Genomic DNA, 22,680 nt, shown 5'->3' on the forward strand with positions numbered 1-22,680 from the left:
CCGTGCTGGGAGAGCCCTGTTTGTCAGGATCCGCTGCTCTCTTCAGAGCCAGCAGGCAGGAACGTTTAAGTCTGCTGAAGTTGTGCCCACAGCCGGCCCTTCCCCCAGGTACTCTGTTCCAGTGAGATGGGAGTTTTATCTATAACCCCTTGACTGGGGCTGGTGCCTTTCTTTCAGAGATGCCCTTCCCAGTGAAGAGGAATCTAGAGAGGCAGTCTGGCTGCAGCCGCTTTGCCACACTGTGTTGAGCTCCACCCAGTCTGAACTTCCAGGCTTTTTTAGCGCTGTCAGGGGAAAACAAGCCTCAGTAATGGCAGACGCCCTTCCCCACACCAAGCTTGATCATCCTAGTTCGACTTCAGACTGCTGTGCTGGCAGCGAGAATTTTAACCCAGTGGTTCTTAGCTTGCTGGGCTCCATGGGAGTGGGTCCTGCTGAGCGAGACCACTTGGCTCCCCGGCTTCAGCCCCTTTCCAGGGGAGTGAACAGTTCTGTCTCACTGGGATTCCAGGTGCCTCTGGGGTACAAAAAAAAAAAAAACTCCTGCAGCTAGCTCGGTGTCAGCCCAAACAGCTGCCCAGTTTTATGCTTGAAACCCAGGGCCCTGGTGGTATAGGCACACGAAGGAATCTCCTGGTCTGTGGATTGCAAAAACCGTGGGGAAAGCATAGTATCTGGCCCAGATAGCACAGTCTCTCAAGGCTTCCCTTGGCTAGGGGAGGGAGCCCCCCCACTCCCTCACCCCCTCCCCGCCGCCGCCTGCTCCTTGCACTTCCTGGGTGAGGCAATGCCCAACCCTGCTTCTGCTCGCCCTCCATGGGCTGCACCCACTGCCTAACCAGTCCCAATGAGATGAGCAGGGTACGTCAGTTGGAAATGCAGAAATCACCAGCCTTCTGTGTTGGTCTTGCTGGGAGCTGCAGACCAGAGCTGTTCCTATTCGGCCATCTTGCCAGCAGTCTCAGTGTTTGCATAGTTTCTAAAATTCCTTAGTTATTGATTTTTAGTTTTATTATATCGGGATCAGAAAAGTACTTCATATGATTTTGACTTTTTAAAATTTGTTGAGACTTCTTTTATGGCCTGACATGTGGCCTATCCTGGAGAATGTTCGATGTGCTGATGAGAATAATGTGTATTTGCAGCAGTTGGATGAAATGTTCTGCAAATGTCAGGTTCATTTGGTCTAGAGTGTAGTTTAACTTTGATGTTTCTTTGCTGATTTTCTTTCTGGATCATCTGTCCATTACTGAGAATGGTGTGTTGAAGTCCTCTACTAGGATTGCATTGCAGTCTCTCTCTCCCTTTAGGTCTATTAACGTTTGCTTTATATATTTGGGTCCTCTGTTGTTGTGTACGTATATATTTATAATTGTTATATCCTCTTACTGGATCAGCCCCTTCATTATTACTTGGTGACCTTCTTTGTCTCTTTCTACAGTCTTTGATGAGATTTCCTTAAAACCACTATTTTGGATTCTTGATCTGAGAGCTCACACATTGCTGTCTTATTAAGGTCAGTTACTAGTTCTTTACTCTGTCCATCTGAGGAGGTCATGGTTCCTAGTTTGCTGTTCTTCCTTGTGGACATGTGTCTATATCTTGTCATTGAACCATTAGTTATTTATTCCAGTCTTTGCTGTCTAGTTTGTTTTGGTCTTCCCAGGGTATATATGCTTAGAGGATTTTTGCACTTTGCCTGTTGAGTCCCCTTAACCCTAGATCACTGCATCTTTTTGGCACTAGATTGTATTTTAAACCCAGATTTGCCTTGGCTTCACAACTGTTCAGAGTCCTGCATGTCTCAAATGGGGAGATCTCAAAAGGGATACTCTAGCTGTGTGGGAAGGCTGTCTATAGGTTCATGCTGAGTGGAGCCATGGCATGTGCCTTCCTACAGTGTGGTACTGCTGAACAGCCACTCTGATTTGGTGTCTCCTTTGGCTGAGATAAAGAGCAGAATTTTGTGGCCTGGGGTTGCTGGTCCCACCTCCGTTTTAGTTTCTAGCTGCCCTCAGGGGGTTTATTGCCTATAGGCACTCATAATACTTCCTTTGGGTTGATTCAGGAATGGTTTTCCTGTAAAGGAACCCAAGATGGTGGGGAAGCTGGCTGACTAACATGGTCTCACTTTTTCCACTGTAGAAATGAAGATTTCAGGGGGACTTTTCCTCATGGTATCTGGCAGGTTGGGGGAGGGGTGTTGTGGATATAGAAGTCCTTTTCTCTTACCATCTGCTTGGAGATTTTCACTTCTCTGTGCCCCCAGGAGTCATTTCAGCTTCAGATGTGAATTCTGGGATATTACTGGTGTTAATCTTGGCACTGGATATTTGTTTTCGGTTTTCAGTAGGGGAGAATGAAGCCAGATTGCTTCTGCTCTGCCATTTTGGTGACATCACACTTCTGGTTTCTAAGGTTAATTTATGTAGTATGTATCGGTAGTTCCTCCCCTTTTAAGGCTAAATAAATCTATATTATATTGTATGGATATTCTTTACTTTGTTGGTGGCCCATTGGCTCATGGACATTTGATTATTTCCAGTTTGGGGCTGTTATGAATAATACTGAAATTAACATTTGTATACATGTCTTCCTCTGGACATACACTTTTATTTCTCTTGGGGAGATTCCTAAGAGAAGAATTTTAGTCTATATGGTGAATTTATGTTTAACTCTTAAACTGTCAAAACTGTTTTCCAAAGTGTTTATAATATTTTCATTTTTCACCAACAATGTATGAGGATTCTAGTTTCTTCACGTCTTGTCAACACTTGATTTTTTTTTATTATAACTATTATAATAGGTGTGAAATGGTATTTCACTGTGGTTTTAGTTTTGCATTTCCTTAATGAGTAATGATGTCAAGCATATTTTCACATGCTTACTAGCCATTCATAATCTTTTTTTTGAGACTGGGTCTTGCTCTGTCACCTAGGCTGGAGTGCAATGGCTGAATCACTGCGCACTGCAGCCTAGACCTCTTGGGCTCAAATAATCCTTCCACCTCAGCTTCCCAAGTAGCTGGGACCACAGGCACATGCCACTCAGCCCAGCTAATTTTTAAAAATAATCTTTTGTAGAGATGTGTCTGCCTGTGTTGCTCAGGCTGGTCTTGAACTCCTGGTATCAAGCAATTCCCCGCCTTGGGCTCTGAAAATGCTGAGATGGCAGGTGTGAGCCACTGTACTCCCAAGCGTATAGCTCTTTATATGGACCTGCATCAAGGAAGCATTGTCTGAGTTCAAGCAAGAAAGCCCCATGACAAACTAAACAAGATTCTCAAAGGTACAGCTCTTTATATTCACTCAGCAGCCACTTTACAGGACACAACCCCAAGTCTTAGAGGGTTAGGTGAGAGTAGAGTTCTTATCAGCCACCTCATGAATTTAGAACCATCTTTCCCCTTGCCGACTCAATACAGTGACCAGGCCCCTCATTTCATTTTTTTTTTTTTTTTTTTTTTTTTTTTTTTTTTTTTTTACCCTATCCCTCTTTGACAGATTATGCTAACTTTGAATCTCAAGAATAGTAGTTGTAAACCCATTCTCTTCTTTTACCTGGGCTTTTTGTATAAATGGTCCACCCTTTCCCCAGATTTCCATGTGGTGTTGGATGTATAGAAGCTGATGAAAGAAAAATGTTTCTGTTATTCTCCCCCTATGGTGGCTGCAAATGATTTTATCTCAGATTTGCTTAAGGTGACTTGCTGTTTCTACCTGTAAAATTAAAAAAGAGCTTTTAATTTTAAATGGGAATTTTGTTCACTTAAAAATTTCTTTCACAAGATAGGGACATGTATCTTGCTGTACTATTTACACATCTTCTTTAAAAGAATCATCTTTAAAATAATCATTTTAAGAATCATCAAGTTCAGACATCAGTTTGATCATCACTTGTTTGTTTAGAAAGCCATAATGATTTCCAGTGACTACTTAAAGTTTATACCTGGTAATGGCTTTAATGCCCTCTGCTGCCCAGCTTCTTACTTTACCTATCCTAATCAATTAGAGAAAACCTATTTGAGTTTAATCTGTTCTAGAGTTTGTGTGTGTATATGTGTGTATGTGTGTATATTGTGTGTGTTTGTATATTATAAAACTTATTGAGAGAGGGGTAGAATATACAAACACAATATACACAAACAATATTCACACACAATATACACATATACACACACAACCTCTGTTTTTTTCATACACACACACACACACACACACACACACTTTCTCTCTCTCTCTCTGTGTTTTTTCATCTTTTTCTTCAAGTGATTTAAGGTGCCACCTCTACTTTGACATTTTCTGATTAAACCAGATGAATTCCAGTTAGCCAACCTTCTTAAGAGTTCAGTATATTTGTAAGTAATTTCCTTTAAGAATGCTTTAATTGCAGTAAAAATTTATCAGTTTAAATTTTGTGGAGAAAATACTGACCAAATTTATGAAGTGTAAATTCCAAGTTACTATAAGAAGAGATGTAGAATAGTTATTCCTAAGTAATAATATGTATATTTAGAAAGATAAACTAAGGTGAATTTACCAAAGACTGAGCCATGTATTGCCACAAAATTATCCAAGTTTATCATTTTGGATTGAAAATTTTCTGCTTGTATTTCTGCTACTGGGAAGCGAGTACAAAGAATTTTAAATTGTTGAATTAAATGGAGAAATTATATAATGTTTTGTTCCTATGTATTTTAGTTGTGGTACTATCAGTGCAATTAAATTGGTGCTTCCTTAGGTTCAGAGACTATAGTATAGTAGAATAATATATATGTGTATGTCTGTCTATCTATCTATCTATCTATCTATCTATCTATCTGTCATATATTTTTTGAGATGGTCTTGCTCTGTTGCCCAGGTTGAAGCACAGTGGTACTATCATAGCTCACCTCAGGTTTCATCTTCTGGGCTCAAGCAATTCTCCCACCTCAGCCTCCCCAGTAGCTAGGAATACAGGTGCACACCACTATGCCCAGCTAATTTTTTATTTTTTTGTGGAGACAGGGGTCTTGCTTTGTTGCCCAAGCTGCTTTCAAATCCCTGGCCTCAAGTGATTCTTCCACATTGGCCTCTCAAAGTGTTTGAATTACAGGTGTGAGCTACTGTGTGTGGCCTAGAATAATATATTTTTGACTTTGATTTTGATACTTACTTTTTTTAATTAAAGATTCTAGATATGCTTTTAGTATATAACACTGCTGAAGTGATTTATATTTTTGTTAATTTAGTGTTAGAACTAAAATTCATCTTAATGGTGTTTTATTTTTGACTTATATTTAATACTTATTAGCATACTCCTTCATTTTTAGTGTTGCCTGGTGTCATTAAAGCCATTGATAAAATTAAAGATAAAAATGTGGATTATGAGGATCTAAATACTTGTCTTCAAAATTTTGGTATTTACCTTTCTAAGCCAGAATTTAAGAAGATCACAGAATTGACTGAAGCTGGTGGTGAGTGATATATTTTCAGGCAAACTGCATTGACACATCTGGAAGGAGGGTCAATTTGTTATTTTTTTCCTTAGAAAAATGACTAATTTTTTTATTATAAAAAGTTAAAATTAAACTAATACAAAAAGTATGGAAATACTCAAAAGTACAAGAAAACACTCAAAAGCCTGTTATTTAGGAATAACCAGTATTAATAGTCTTTTTAATTAAAAAAAAACTGTATTTATTTATTTTTTAAGTAGTCTTTTTAAGATTTTTTTCCTAGGCAAAAATGCAAACAAAAAGAAAGCAGAATTTGTGGTATTGCTGTCTGACAAGGTAGAAGTCAGGACAAAAGGCATTAAATTGGGGCAAATAGGGATTCATTATTATGTCAAAACCTACAATTCACAATAAAGGTATACCATTTTTGAGTATGTGTGCCCATATAACCTAGCAGCAGCTCTTCTAAAGGGAAAGAGTGAGAGTGGCTCGACAGGAGACTGGGGTTATAGGTGAAATAATATTGTCTATGAGTTGATAATTGTTGACGCTAGAGATAGTATATGAACATATTACACTATTCTATTTTGTGTATATTTAACGTTTTCCATAACAAAAAATAAAAAAAGGAATATGTCTAAGTTGTATGACACCTGTATAGAGAAAATAAGACTTTGTGAAGACATTAAAATCTAGATAAATAAGAATGTATCCCATGTCTGTAGATTCAGAGACCCAAGACTGTCAATTCTCTAATTAACTTATTTATTCAAAGCAATTCTAATAAAACCCTGACTTTTTTGTAAGCTAATTCTAATATTTATATGAATGACCAAAGGCTAAGAATAGCTAAAGCACTCTTTAAGAAGAACATTTGTGGAGATGTGTGTGTGTGTTGGGGGGTGGGGGTTGGGAGGAACTTGCTCTCCTGGATATCAACACTCCTTATAAAGCCATAGTGACTAAAAGAGTGTGAAAATAGCACAGGGATAGAGAAACTTACCAATAGGACAAGATAAGGAACTTCCAAACATACCCACAAACATACTTGGCAACATATATGATAAAGTGGTGGATAACTGGGGAAAGAAGGACCATTTAATAAATGGTACTGAAATAATTACTTATTCAAATGGAAAGAATGGAGTTAGATGCCTGTCTCACTCCATATTCAATAATTTCCAGGTGTGAAAACTAAGTTTTAGAAAACAAATAGTAGAAAAATTTTCTGACGTAGGATTTTTTAAGATATGAAATAAAAAACTAGAAAAGATTGATAAATTTGAATACATTAAGAACTTCTCTTTGTTAAAAGATACAATAAAGAGAATGAAATACAAGCCACACATTGGTTATTTGCAACACTTACAACAGTGATGATTATCGTAGAGAATATATAGGCAACTTTTACAAACTAACAACTCAACAGAAATTATAAAAGTTTTCCACATGAAGACACAAGTTGCTAATAATCACATGAAAAGATTCTCAACATCCTTAGTAATTAGGGAAGTGCAAAGTTTAGGTCATAATGAGATACTTAAAAAAAAAAAAAAAGAGGGATCTTTTGGCCTCAAACTCCTGGGCTCAAGCAATCCTCCCACCTCATCTTCCTGAGTAGCTGGGACTACAGGCACAAGCCACCATGCCTGGCTCATGACATACATTTTTATATCCACTAAAATTGGGAAAAATTAAGAAATATGTTATTCTAAGTATTGGTAAATATGGTGAAAGTGGTAAAACCACTTTGGAAAATAATATGTAGTATCTTGTAAAGTTTGCATACCCCATGGTTTAGAAATACTATTCTTAGCTATAAATCCTGGAAAATCTCTTGGACTTAAGTACCAGGAAGCATGTTCAAGAATGTACACGGCAGCACTGATCTTAATGGCAAAAAAAGGAGAAAGAAAGCAGCATGATATTCATCCACAGAATGTATACATAAATTGTGGTATACACCATTGTGTATTCATATAATGGAAACCCCGTCTCTACTAAAAATACGAAAATTAACTGGGCATGGTGATGTGCTTGTAATCCCAGCTGCTTGGGAGGCTGATGTGGGAGAATCACTTGAACCTGGGAGGTGGAGCTTGCAGTGAGCTGAGATTGCACCACTGCACTCTAGCGTGGGCGACAGAGTGAGACTCTGTCTCAAAAATAAATAAATAAATAAATAAAAATAAAAATAAAAGTTAAAAATATTATGTATGCTTGAGAGGAACTGGAAGAATTTTGACCCGTTTTCTTGGTGTTTTTCAGTGTTTACTTCTCTACTGTAAATTGATTTGCTTTTCCCGTTTATACCCATATATTTTTATTGGTTAGTATTACCTGATGGATATAATTATATATTTCTGAATATATAACTTATTTTATATAATTCAGTATTTTTCATAATAATTTAATACTTAAAGATACCGAAAAAATGTGTTTCTTTTTCCTGTAGAAACAAAAAAAGTGAATTTTAAAGAATTCATTGATACTATGATGAGCAACACAGAATGCTTCTCTGAAAAATTATGTACGTAAGAATATCATGTCTTCTGCTTTTTGTGGACCAAATGGTTCGACAGATTTTAGAAGAACGTAAACACTCTTTTAGTCTCTTATAGAGCTGGTTATCCTGCAGGTCATCCGACAAATAAATGCCTGGCTTCCTGCTGCTATATTTGGCTTTAATCTCCTCTAATGACCCCTAATTCTAGAATGTCTTCTATATGCAAGTGAATTAAAAGCTATCATAATTTTATTTTTCATTAGCGCACTTATAGAGGGCTAGAACCATGTATAGCATTCGTTTTGGGGGAAAAGATTTAAAATGTCTTTCAACTTAGGAAAAATGATGCCATCTAGTGCCTACTAATATGAGAATTTCTGGTTACATCTGTCCCCATTTCTTTCTATCTTCCGATGTATTCAGTAACATTTATGAACCATTAATATGTACTAGGCTTTATGTTAAGCTGTAAGTGTGGTAATATGGAAAAGATAGTCTTGCCACTCAGAAGTTCACCATAAAGAAGTGTAAGGTCACATATGTATATTTTTAATGGAGTGAAGTTAGTATGCATTCTAAAAATTGGGGCTGAAAGTAACATTGTATCATTTTGTTCTTACATGTTAGGTAACAGTAGATTTTAAGTAGCAGCTCTTTTTACCTTACAATATAAGATTTAATTTGTCTCCTATACAGGGGTACATCATACAGAGAAAGAGATTGTCAGTTACTTCATTTTTCCTAGGAAATTCAGTTTTATGGAGATTAAAATTTTATTAGCACAGAGTTATATAGTATATTACCTAATCTATCTCTTTCATTGTATTTTATATCTCATTGTTAATATTGCATGTTTATGTTTACTTCTTTTTCTTTTTTCTTCATTAGACTGCTCAGAGCATGTCTTCTTTATTGGTTCCATATACCTCATTGGAACCTTATATCCCTTTACCCCTCCGCTTTCTCCTAATCCATCAGTCTCCTCCTGTTTTCACTTTTCTTCCTTATTTAGTTTAAATTATCTTATCTATATATACCTAATACCCTAGACTGTCTTGCCTCCCTGTACTTTTGTTGCACCTATCTGGCAAAACTCTCAACTCTGAATGAGGCCAATTACCTTCCTTCTTGTGTCTGACAGCATTTCTGGAGAAAATCACATATCTGAGAAGATTGTACAGGTTATAAACAAAATCTTGGTCACTAATATCTGCTGGCTCTTCCTAACTGTCTAATCTTCCTGAGAATCCATTCTGTATATAGCAGCACAGTGACTTTTTACAAATTTGTAGTAAGATAATTGCACTCCTTTGTTTAAGATGCTCCAGTGATTTTGCATTGAAATAGTCTTTCTTTTTGTTGTCTACAGTGGTAGATTGAAGAGGAAGTAGGAACCAGGGGAGAATTTTAGGGAGAGATATAGAACAAAAGCTACTTAATTGTATTATCAATTGAAAATGTTTCTGAATTCACACTTTTAAAAATCTAAATTCAATAAAAATTATTATTTATAATGTTTATTCAGGGTTGGGGCACTGTAAGTTCTTAAAATATTTCAAGATCCTCAAAAATACATTATATTTGAGGCTAAATATTTTATTATGTTTTCGTATTTGAAAGTTGGCAATTCATTTATGCTACATTTATTATTCTTTTAAACCATAAAAACCTTAATTTTTGTCTATTCCAGATGACAGTTTACTGTATTAACTTCTTGCATAAGCATTCGTAAAACTTGTGTTTTTTCTACCCTTTAGTATTGCCTGATGCTATTGAAACACTCGACAATCTCAGAAAGGAGACGATGAGTGTTTCTGACCTGTGGAATACTCTGTCTAGTTTGAACAGTAATTTAAAAAAGGATGAATTTCTAGCTGCATTGAAACTAGTGACAGTTGATGGTGAGTGTTACAAATACTAAAATTAAAAAGTATACCAAGATATTACTTTATTTTCTGTCAACTCTTGTCGTTGTATCTTGTACTTGGCGAGACGGAGTGTTCCAATATGATTGAAATGCCAACATATGCATTTAGGAAATACTGTATAAAGAAAGTTCAGATTGTTTGTCTATTCAATATAAAAATATTATTGTGTAATTTATTATTGCTCTAAATTAATCAAATATGCATTGAGTACCTTCAAGTTGTGTGGTGTGTTACTGGAAAATGGCATATCCCAATGAACACAGAGGGCATGATTAGGAAATGTTAAGAGATCTATTCAAATTTTGTAATAACAGTACTTGGAATATTCATACTGTTTTGTTGAAATAGGCTTTTATTTAATTTGGTAGAAAAACACACCTGCTGATAGCTACCACCTCTATTTAGCAAGTTAAAAAAAAAAGCAAACAAAAACAAAGTTCAAAAAAGTATTGTATAACAAAGACTGTAGACCAAAAAATGTAAAGTAAGTCTCCATCATTTACTGCTGATATTCTACATGCAGGAAGGAGAGTACACAGGTTACAGGTAGACATTTCTACTCTGTCATAGTCTTAGTGCCTAGAAGTTAAAAACGTGCCTAGTACGTTTATATTCTTTTATGTGGAATGTTTATACAGAACTAGTTAGTAACATGAGCATGCTGTCAGGGGTCTTTGTCAAATAACTGTCTTTTTCTGTAATCATTTATTATCCTTTTCATCCATTAAGCTTCCGTTTAGTTGAGGCTAGCAGTTTTGGGCTTTAAATGTATTGATTATTTTGTTTATTGGAAGATTTGAGGTGAAAAGGGTTGATGAAAAAAAGAAGGCTAATTTCTACCCAATAATATAGATTTTCTTCCCTTTTTCTCTGTGGCAGTGCTTCAGGTTCTTTTGTTAAAGTTAATGGAATTTATAGGCAACATGTACCACAGAAAGTAATGGATAGCATTAATTTGAACCAGACCAACAAAGTATTATTTTATGAGATATGAAAATAACTAGAAAAGTATTTTTTTATGGTAATAAAAACTCATATATTGTGTTTATTATTCTTTCTTTGGAGGGGACAGGGTCTTGCTTTGTCACCCAGCCTGGAGTGCAGTGGCACAATCTCGGCTCACTGCAACCTCTGCCTCGCGGTTCAAGCGATTCTGCTGCCTCAGCCTCCCAAGTAGCTGGGACTACAGGTGCACAGCACTGTGCCTGGCTAATTTTTTGTAGAGACGGGGTTTTGTCATGTTGTCCAGGCTGGTCTTAAACTCCTGAGTTCAGGTGATCTGCTGGCCTTGGCCTCCCTAAGTGCTGGGATTACAGGCATGAGCTACCGCACCAGGCCTGTGTTTATTATTCTGTACTTATGAAGCAAAAGACAGTATATAAAATGTAGATTTTACAATTTAAGCCTAAATATACACATGATATTGAAAACTATACGCCATTTGTCATATCATTTCTTCTTTTAACATTGTGCACTTAGTACAAAGGTACTTAGTTCTTATTTTAATGCAGTGGTTTGCAAAATTTTGAGATTTGTTATTTTTGTTTATATTTGATATTGTTAAAGCAGAATGCTTTTTTTCCAAATTAAATCTTATACAGTATCCTAATATATAAAATATTAAAGTTGAGCTTCTCTGACCAAAGTGGGAGAAATGACCAAGTGAACTGCTGAAACTGTTCCATAAGACCTTAGAAATATAAGAAAGAACTTAAAATTATTGATCTAGGTATTATTTTGACCAGGTTATGTTAAAAAGAAAAAAAACCTGAAAAACAACTGATTCAGATTCTCTCTAGTGAAATTGAAGAGTGAGTTCTTGGTTATTGGTGTTATTCCATATTGACTCCTTAATATTTTAAAATATATTTAAAATTTAAAAATAATTTTATGATGATTACAAAAAAGCATTGAAAAATAGAAAAGGTAATTTATCATTTGGCATATTCAGAAATGCTTCCCAAATATCTAGTTATGTAGCTTATGAGCTCTCTTGTTTCTTCTGAAAGACCTGAGTGAAGAAAGTTGGTGTTGAGCAAAAATATGTAAGATGGTATGGAAAATGGTCAAGGTGAATGTGAGACATTGAATCCATAGGCTAAGAATTAGAGGAAATCATTAATAGGTGTTGTGAGGCATTTAAGGCCTGGGACAATCTCTTTTCTCTGCTGGTGGTTTCTCTAGCTTTATTTGTTTTAGCTTTTTAAACTTAAACTGATATTCTCTGTTTCTCCTGACTCTGATATCTGATGTGTTTGAAATTAGCTTAATAACTTTGTTTTCTTTTCGGCTTGGCAGCAAGACTCTGAACTTATCTTCATGATTTTTTATGCAATATCCACTGAAGCCAGATCTGAATCTTTGTTTCAGGCTCTAACTTTGCAACCTGGCATCAGCTGTGATTAACCCTGTTTTGGTGGTTTAGCAAAGAATAATTGAGCTACAAATTCTTGACAGCAGCTCTGTCCATCCACATGTCTTTTCACAGGATTTATTTAAAGATATCCAGGAAATCTTTCCTAATATTGGTAGTTGCTATTCTATTTCAGCAAGTTATATGAACCTAAGGATCAAATGAGATCACAGGTCATGCTTACAGGTTTGGGTCCCTTGGTAAACAGGTCCAAAGCTAGCTGTAAATTTTGTTAGTGTTATCAGTACCTATTGACCTCAGATGGCTCCCTGCTTCCTTTCTTCCTTTGCCTCCTTGCCTCTCTCCCTCCCTTCCCTTCCCTTCCCGCTCTCCCTCCCTCCTTCACTTCCCTCCCTTCTCCTCCCCTCCCCTCTCCTTCCCTTCCCTTCCTCCCAGAATTCTAAGTAGCTGTGATTTAGTTCTACTTGATTATACATACCAAGAACTAGATTCAGAGGGGACTCCATTTAGGTGACTGAGTTACAGTACCTGTTGCCTACTTTAAGCTGATCTTTAAGCTACTGTAAATTGAAGACACTTAATTAAGAACGTCTTTATATAACTTGGTCTTAGAATATTTGATTATGTAACCTTGTTGATTGATGTGAAGCTAGTGGAAGGCCATCCTGAGTGTTATAAAAGTATAAAAGAAGCATGAGGAATGGAATGTACGAACACTTCTATCCTTCTCTACCGTCTCTCCCATCAGAGAAAGAACACAGATTCAGGGACAGAGCCTTTACAGTTAGTGATATATAGGACTCTACTAAATGACAGAAGCAGCAAAAATACTGCAATAAAGACATGCATTTTTACTCTAGAGAATAGTTCCTAAAAGTTCAAGTGTTAATTTAAAGCTAAGGTAGATAGAAGGTGAGACATTGTTAATTGTAGCTATATACTTAAGCCCTGTTCAGGCTTTTATCTGCTGGTGACACATTTTGCTTGTTGTGCTTTGTTCTAGTCTATGATAATAAACTATAATATTTCTAAATCCTAAGCTTCCTTGTTCCTGGCTGGGAAAACAAAGCTGCTTCTGTTTCCTGTGTTCATCACTTTAACTTTGTAATCTAGTACTTGTGTACTGTGTAAGAAATGGGTGTAAACACATATCAGAAATTGTAGTCATAGGCCTATCAGGCACTGAAAGAAGTCTTTAAAGTTTTCTGGTGTAGAATTTTTATCTTCAAACAATTGAAAGACAAAACTAAGACTGAGGTATGTCTCTTAATTTTGTCTAGGAATATGTCTTGGTTTTATATTTTGGGAATATGGATTATATTGTTTCCATTGATTGATTGAAATTAAGAACTCAGCCTGACTTTTTTTTTTTTTTTTTTTTTTTTGAGATGGCGTCTTGCTCTGTCGCCCAGGCTGGAGTGCAGTGGTGAGATCTTGGCTCACAGCAACCTCCACCTCCCCAGTTCAAACAATTCTGCTGCCTCAGCCTCCCAAGTAGCTGGGACTACAGGCGCATGCCACCACACCCGGCTAATTTTTGTATTTTTTAGTAGAGATGGGGTTTCACCATATTGGTCAGGATGGTCTTGAACTCCTGACCTCATGGTCCACCCACCTCAGCCTCCCAAAGTGCTGGGATTACAGGCGTGAGCCACCATGCCCAGCCATCAGCCTGACTTCTATAGTCTTAATATTTATTAATCCCATAAAATTAATCCTTTGGTTATTCAAAAATATGAAAAGGAAATATGATTCTTATGAGTGCATCAAATGGTTTACATGTTTATAGGTTGCTTTATTGGATCTGACTTTTGCTTAATGAGGTTGGTCTATTAAAAGTGTATTTTCTCACAGAAGGTGACAAAGTACAATTTGAAGAATTTGCAAAAGTAGTAAGGAATATGCGTGATGCCGCCAGGTTAGAAGGTAAGTACTGAATTATTTATAATGGTTAGATTTACTTCTATTGAAAGGACTTGTTTTTGTTTTTGTTTTTAATGCTGTGTGTTCACCTAATTTCTGGTTAACATGTTGGCATTGATATGTTTATACGCAGATGAAACTTGGTTTTGATTAAACATTGGCTGGCATATAGGAACTTGGCTTTCAGAATGTATCCTTCATTACTAACTGATAAAGCTGGTTTACTCTGTCTAGACTATTTGTTAAAGAACTTGGAGGAGCCAAGAGAATAGGCATAGTATGAAGTTCTATGTCTTCTTTCAGTATCTACACATGTAATTTTAAGGGAATATGGTCAGTGTCTGACCTTGCAATTTAAGATTTTAGAGGTGGAATAGACAATTCTAGGTAATGATAAGGATTAAGGGTAGCCATTGGTGTGGATGATTTTGGAAAGGAAATAAAGGCCTTTTGAAGTTAAGGGGTCAAAGTGCTCTGAGGCCAGGCTCATCCTTATTGTCATTGGATGATATTGGGATGAGAGGTAGAAGGAGGATTATGATCAAAGTGCCAAAATCCTCAGAGAATGTGAAGGAGTGATCAGACAGTAATCAATACTGTTGTCAGGAGAGTGGCATAGTTGAATAACAGGCCTGAGCCTCAAGGGAGAGGGATAAGGTTTGATTGAAGGTGGAACTAAAATGGCCTGATAGCAGCAGCAGAAAGACAGGACAATACTATTCTGCTTCCTGGTCTTATAGTATGTGGAGCATGGGAGGATGAGCAGACTCTACTCAAGGTGGTTGTGCAAAGAAACTGTTTTTAAAGGAAATCAAGTGCTAAGGCAAGAAAGCAGAGCTGATACAGGTTTTCTGGGTGTCAGCAAAGCTCAGATTGCCATCTGTAGTTGCATCCCAGTGATGTTAGAGGAATAGAAAGTGAGGCAGGACATAAGGCTTAAACTGTGATTTCTGTTGACTTTAATAATAATAATAAAACTAATTTTATTCTATAAATATGACATTTATTGAGGCATTATTATATGTCTAATGCTATCTTAAGTACTTTTTATACATTATTATATTTACTCTCCACATCAACCTTGTGAGGTAGATAATAGTATTATCCCATTTTAGACGAAAGAGACGTTAAGTAGTAATAATTTGCTCACAGTTGCACAGTTCCAGGTTACAAATCCTGGAGCCAGACTTTGAATGTTGGTTTGACTTAACCAGTGCTGGAAATAAAGCAAGATTCCAGACACTAGGGTACAATTGGGTCCTGGTGGAATTGAAAAGGAAAACTGAATGAGCTCTTGTAAATCTTGTCGCATATTTTACATTTTTCATAATTCTGAAAGTTATTTCACCTATATCTGATGAGTTAATTTTATTTGATACCATTAGAGGTCCACAGCAAAATAATTACTTTGTATAATTGCAGTGAAAAATTCAGCTATATGAGTGATTTTGGTTGTGCAAATTTTATAAACACACCAGAGAAATGTGATAGATCAAGAGAACTCTTTGCACATTGTGCTGCTGGCCATAGAATTCTATGAGGGGAGAATTTCTCTCTGAGATTTCTTATTCCTCAGTTCAGGATACAATGATAAACTATGGATTTCCACTAACAAATGTCTTGAGTGATGGCTACTGCTTTTTATCAATTAACTTTTTTTCTATTTATAGAGTTACAGGAAGTTGTCTTAGCTGCTGATTTGCTTGAAGGTGACATGATAGCTGGGAAGAACTTGGAAGACTTTCTAAGAAATATTGGGATTAAGTCACCTAAAGAAGAGGTAGAGAAAATTCTTCAATCAGATTTTGTTTCTGGTAAGCATTTTAAATATTACTCTCAGGTTTTTTTTTTTTTTTTTGTATAAGTAAAGAAGATGTGCAAGGTCTATAGGTATTTGCTTATGTTACTATAAATGTAATCTTTGAAACGGAGCCTTTCCTCTTAATTTCCTCTTTTGCAGTTATGAGAATACTTCTATACAAGTGGGTCTAGATTTTGTGGAAGTGGGCTTGTTAGAATACTCTGTCCTCATTGCTATCTTGATTTAGCGAATGAAGAACATCTTAGGAATTCAAGTTCTGTGAATAGAAATCCTAGCTTTGCCACCTTTGACCAAATTACTGGTCAGAGTTACTGGGGCTTTCTTTGTACTTCAGTTCCCATTATAGGTAGAATCAGAACTAGTATACCTACAACATTGTAGGGTTATTGCGAGGCTTAATGGATGAAAATGAATCTAAAAGTACCTTGTAAATAAAATGTTCAAGAAATATGTAAGTCATATGCTGATTTTGATACTAGCCTTCAAGTATTACTTTGTCTAGGGGTTCTTGTTTGTCATCTCTCTCTTTTCCTTGCAGAAGATAACATGGTGAACATTAAAGACTGTATGAGGGCTTTGAGGGACACTCAGAAATTTTCCAATTATATTGGTAAGAGCTTTATGGTAAAACTGTTAGAAGGCAATGATACAGAACTTATTCAAAGTTCACCTAGTAAAACCCTAAATTTGGTGTTTAAATCTTCTTTATAGTATCTGTGCCAAATATTTGCTTCATGTGTACTTGAACACTTTCAGTTACGGGGAACTTCCTACATTTTATTTTGAAATTTAAGAATTGTACATTTGTGATTGGAGATTGGAAAAATAACAAGATTATGATCTTTTCCAATAGTTAAAATAAGACACCTTTATTATATGAATGAATAGTTATTTTTAATGCTGTAAAAAACTTAAATGACCAGGAATGTAAGAAGTATAAAGTGCAAGTCTCTTATAACATTAATGTTACCCTTCAGAAATATCCCTATGAAGGTTTGGTAAATATCCTTTTAGGCTTTCTTCTTTACATCTGTCCATAATATTGCACAACTTGAGTGCAATATATGACAGTATATCTTAGATATAATTCTGTGTTCCACTATATTATGTAAACCTACCTCATTCTTTTAAAAGACTGCATAATGTTATACTAGAGGAATGAACTGTAATTTTGTCCACAATACTTTTAATAAACATTTAGGTTTTTGCCTTTACTATTACAAATATTTGGTGAGTATCCTTGTACATATATCTTTGTGCACATTGCACACAGTTTTTCTGTAGGGCAAATTCCTTAGAAGTGGACTTGCTGGGCCAAAGTATTTTTAGATGTAAAATGTTAACAAGCTACTGCCTAATTACCCTCCTAAAGGTTTGTGGAAATTCACACTTTTATCAACAGGGGGTATTATTTATTAAAAATTCTGATAGGAGCATTAATACTTTGTCTTACCCATTTCAGGTTTTTTTCTAGTTTATTTTTGATTTTTTGACTTTGTCTTTGGTGGATTGTTTTTTGCCATCTTTTGTTTCATTTTGTCAGTTTGGTAATTTGATTCTTCTAGGAAATTTTAAATTGTATTGAGGTTAAAATGACTTAGACTATTAGGACAGCCCTATGCACTTCTAATTCTTTTTATTTTTTTGTATATATGGTTATTTTCTCATTCTTAAATTTATATATATATGTATATATATAACTTTTTTCTTTGCTACTGAATGTTCTATTATCTCTGTTTTTAAAGTACTAGCTCTTGGGTTTATCTTTAGTGTTTCTATTTATAGTTTAAAAATTAATTTCTGATTTTATCTTTAGTAACTCCTTTATATTGTTCCCTTATGCTCATTTAATAGTTTTTCTAATTTCTTGTTTAAATTATTTACTTTATTTTTTTTCTTACTGGGTAATAAACATGTTTGAGGCAGTCAATTTTCATTTTAGTGAAACTTTGGTGTATCTAACAGTCTTTGACTTGTTAGGCTAGTATTATGGTTATTTTATAAATATTTCCAGTTGCATTTTGATTTTCTCCTTGATCTGAGAGTTATTTAGGAGGAAACTTTAAATTTCAAAGCAATTTATTTATTTATGCATTTATTTAATTTATTTATTGAGACGGAGTCTCATTCTGTCGCCTCGGCTGGAGTGCAGTGGAGCAATCTTGGCTCACTGCAACCTCCGCCTCCTGGTTTCAAGCAATTCTCCTGCCTCAGCCTCCTGAGTAGCTGGGATTACAGGCGCACACCACCATGCCTGGCTAATTTTTGTATTTTTAGTAGAGATGGTGTTTCACCATGTTGGTCATGCTGGTCTTGAACTCCTGACCTTGTGATCCGCCCGCCTCGGCCTCCCAAAGTGCTAGGATTACAGGCATGAACCACCGCGCCCGGCCAAATTTCAAAGCAATTTAAATGTCATTGTTGCTTTAAGTTTGTTGTTTATGTCTAGTTGTATTTATTGTGGTCAGAGAATGAGGTCTGTAATAGACGGTTTGATAGTTCCCTAGTTCATTAGAGACAGAATTCCCTCAACTTTTATATTTACTATTTAACAATCAAAATCAAAATTAGTTGGTTGCAGGGATAGGCTAGGTAAGGTACATTCACTCATTTCACTCTTTGTCTTGGAAGTCCTTATGACTTTTTGAAGTAGCTCATTCTATAATTTTCGACAGCTATAGAACTAGAACATTATTCCACATATTTGGTGGAAATTTCCTGGAACCATATTTAACATTTGGACTCTTCCTCCCATTAATAGCCTTCCAGAAATGTCAAGATAACTCACATGTTCTCTTTCCTTCCCACTAAATGAATCTTCTCTCTAGACTCAAATATCCCTTCAACTCTTCTTCACTGACCTGTTTTTGAAACTTCTTACCAATGACAAATGACTATATCATAGAACAAAATCCTGAGAGATGCCTTTTTAGAAATATACTTTGGAAATGTGAGCTTTTAACATTTTTTTAAATCAAGGGAGGTCAGTCATGGTCTTCTTAGTCCAAATGTTTGTTACTGTGCTAAACATAAGAGGCTATGATGATTCTCTAAAATGGGTGAAGTTAGCTGACAGGAACAAGGGATGCAGGGAAGGAAAGAGAAAAATTGGCATTTAGGAAGAGTTATGAGGAATGAAGGGGACTGTACTGAAATGGTGCGCTTATTAACAGAATAACTAGGGAAACTTTAGCATACTTTTTTTTGTCTGTAGCAGAATAGCTCACCTCAAACCCAGATATTTAACAAATCAATTTTAAGAATAAAGAAAAGGGTTATTTGTAACTATTAGAGCTACAAATAGAAAGCTATTGGAGTGGAGAAAACTATTGAAGTAGGGTTATAGAAAATTATCGGAGTGGAGAATGGACCACTCTAAATATTTAAATGGCCACATGTGACTGGTGACTGCCTTATTCGACAGTGTAGATCTCAAAGAGGCCATCAATTTTATTGTTATGCTCAAACAACTTAGATCCATGGACTGAATTACATGTTGTATGTGTATTCTCTGTTTGTAGCATTGAATGAGACTATCAATACATTGGACTCCATGAAAGAAAATTGTCAGTTTGACAAAGACAAAAATCCAGATGTACTTGAAAAAACTGATAGGCTTTCTTTTACTGATGACATACTTCAAGAAGTAATGGATGACTCCTTTGTTGAGGGTGAGTTGATTTGACAGACAACCGGCAGCTTGTATAAAACATTTCTTCTGAATTTTATTTAGTTTTTTGTTTTTTGTTTGTTTTTTGTTTTTTAATTTAGGGAGGTCAGCCGTGGGCTTTCTGGTCCAAATGTTTGATATTACTGTTCTTCTAAATTTTTATCCAAGGATTTTACCAAGTATTATTTAAGTCTTAATACTTGGCCCCTAAATCACACCATAAACTTGTTGGACACTTTACTGTAGACCATATTCAGGTCTATATGTTATATGTGCCCACAGAGATTTAGTCATTACAGTATCAAATTCCTGGGTGATCTGATGACCTGGATTGTAAAATTGGTCTCAGAGTATTTATATATTTGTTGCATGGCTTTGAAGAATAATTTTATTTTGAAGTTAATCCTTTTCCTTTTATGTGTTTTAGAGAGGTCTTAATGGTTTTGTAGCTTTCTGTTTTTGGATGAAAGGCCCTTTGAGAAGTACAAGGTATTGTTGAAAAATTAATGTTTATTTCTGTAGCCAATTGTAAGTGTTGAGTTGTTGTTTACTTTATTTACAAAGAATTTACCTGATCCATCTATATACCCTCAGCTTGGATGTACTGAGATGGAGTTTACCCCATATTTAGAAAGCCATTTCCTGCCTTTAAATTTAGCTTCAGCTAAAAAATGTAATCAGGCTGGGGGCAGTGGCTCATACCTATACTCCTAGCACTTTGGGAGGCCAAGGCGGGCAGATCACCTGAGGTCAGGAGTTTGAGAGCAATCTGACCAACATGGTAAAATCCTGTCTCTACTAAAAAAATACAAAAATTAGCTTGGCATGGTGGCCCGTGCCTGTAGTTGCAGCTACTTGGGAGGCTGAGGCACGAGAATGCTTGAACCCAGGAGGCGGAGGTTACAGTGAGCCAAGATCGTGTCATTGCACTCTAGTCTGGGCAACAGAGCAAGACTCCATCTCAAATAAATAAATAAATACAAAATAAAAAGTATAATCAAATCCCCCATTGTCCCCCACCTCACACCAGGGAATATTTGGCAATATCTAGAGACAGTGTTGGTTATCACAACTGATGGGAGAGGACTACTGGCATCTAGTGAATAGAGGCAAGGGTTGCTGCTAAACATCCTACAGTTTACAGGATAATACCCTTGCCCCCCCAATAATTATCTGGCCAAAAATATTAATAGTGCCTAGGTTCAGCAATCTTGTTTAGAGTTATCATATAAAATTGCCCAAACCTATTATTTTAAAAGTACTTTTTATAGGTTATTTGTTTTGTTTATCCTGCTTAAAACAAAAGTACAAATTAAGGCAAATATAATTTATGTGTATTCTAACCTCTGTTTGTTTCAAGGTAATACCTGGGCTAGCTGTGAGTTATTCTAAACTCTACAATAGAGTCCATCTATGCAAATGGACAGATTTTATTTCTATGGTTTGTTCCTCAGATCTCTGCACCAACTTGCATCTCTGTAGGAAGTATGTGGAGTGAATGGGTATAACTGTAACTTGTTCTTAGGAAAAATTCTAGGACTAGATAGTAGATAGGTAGGTAAGAGATCAAAAGGACAATTTAGACTAATAATTAAGGATTTTATTGAATAGACCGGCTGGGGATTAACTTCTCCCCTTAGGGAGAAAGGAAGCATCTGTGACATTAGAAACTGCCACATTTAAGGAGTTGGTGGAAGATAACCATGAAGGAGCCCAAGAAGTAAGCAAAGAATGAGGAGAAAATGGATATTTTGGGAGCCAGGGAACAACTTTTGAGAAGAAGGGAATGGTTATCAATGATAAATGTTAGTGGGAAAAGAAGTATTCAATCTATCCATTGGTTTCCTTTCAAACAGGGTAAGATCAGGATGCCATTCCTCATTGTGTAATGTCTCTCTCTAAATTTGCAGATTTTAGGAAAGAGTCTTCAAATCTAAAATTACCAAAGGTAAACGGTGAGTAAGAACTTTGTATATGAGAAAATTTTCAATAATAAGAGATATTTTTTAGAATAATTGCCAAATACCGATGTATTTCTCATCTTTCCTGCCCACTTCAGCCAGATTACTATTTTTCCACAATAGTAATCTGATCATGTTACCTCCCCCTATTTATAACTCTTCAAACATTTCCTGTTGTTATTAGGATAAAAATTAAAATCCTCCATGCCCTATCTTTCTAGCATTATTTTGTACCGTTATCCTTGCTTTCTGTACTTCAACTAAATTGGCTTTACTTTAGTTCCTTAGATACTCCCCTTTCCTCCCACTACAAGACTTTTGCATATTCTATTCCCTGGAATATTCTTCCCTGATCCTCTTTGCCTACTGTTGTAATCCGTTTTGTGTTGCTGTAACAGAATACCACAGACTGGGTAATTTGTATATTAAAAAAAAAAAAAACGAGGAGAGAGATTCATTTCTTACGGTTCTAGAGGCTGGGAAATCCAAGGTCAAGAGGCCCACATCTAGTGAGGGCCTTATTGCTGTGTCATACTATGGCAGAAGGCAGAAGGGCAAGAAAGTTTGAGAGAGCAAGAGAGCAAGAGGAGACTGAACTTACTTTCATAATAAGCCCACTCTTGCAATAACTAAATCACTGACATTAATCTATTCATGAGGGCAGAGCCTTTGTGACTTAGTCACCTCTTATTAGGCCTGACCTGTCAACACTGTTGCATTGGGGATTAAGTTTTCAGCACATAAACTTTGGGGGACACAATCAAACCACAGCATTCCATCCCTGGCCCTCAAAATTCATGCCCTTTTCATGTGCAAAATACACTCATTCCATCTTGGTAGCCCCAAAACTCTTAACTTGTTCCCGTGTCAACTCAAAAGTCCAAATTCCAGTCTCGTCTTAATCAGATGGGTGAGACTCAAGGCACAATTCTTCTTGAGGCAAATTCTCCTCCAGCAGTAAGCCTGTGAAGTTAGCAAGTTACATGCTTCCAAAACACACAGGCATAGGATAGACATATCCATTCCAAGAGGGAGAAATGAGTGAGAAGAAAGGGATAA

General features: G+C 36.1%; 1 protein-coding gene across 1 annotated transcript in view; it reads left to right on the forward strand.

Annotated features, from left to right (window-relative positions):
• Positions 1-22,680, forward strand: part of LOC100445724 (EF-hand calcium-binding domain-containing protein 3) — a 544,420-nt gene that overhangs the window by 62,573 nt on the left and 459,167 nt on the right. Inside the window, exons 16-23 of the mRNA XM_063718854.1 lie at positions 5,312-5,455; positions 7,893-7,967; positions 9,701-9,844; positions 14,100-14,171; positions 15,839-15,982; positions 16,529-16,600; positions 19,512-19,661; positions 21,571-21,615. Coding sequence (XP_063574924.1) covers positions 5,312-5,455; positions 7,893-7,967; positions 9,701-9,844; positions 14,100-14,171; positions 15,839-15,982; positions 16,529-16,600; positions 19,512-19,661; positions 21,571-21,615 — 846 coding nt within the window. The remainder of the gene's footprint in view (positions 1-5,311; positions 5,456-7,892; positions 7,968-9,700; positions 9,845-14,099; positions 14,172-15,838; positions 15,983-16,528; positions 16,601-19,511; positions 19,662-21,570; positions 21,616-22,680) is intronic.

The sequence above is a fragment of the Pongo abelii genome, chromosome 19 (genome assembly GCF_028885655.2).
Source record: "Pongo abelii isolate AG06213 chromosome 19, NHGRI_mPonAbe1-v2.0_pri, whole genome shotgun sequence".
Lineage (NCBI taxonomy): Eukaryota > Metazoa > Chordata > Mammalia > Primates > Hominidae > Pongo > Pongo abelii.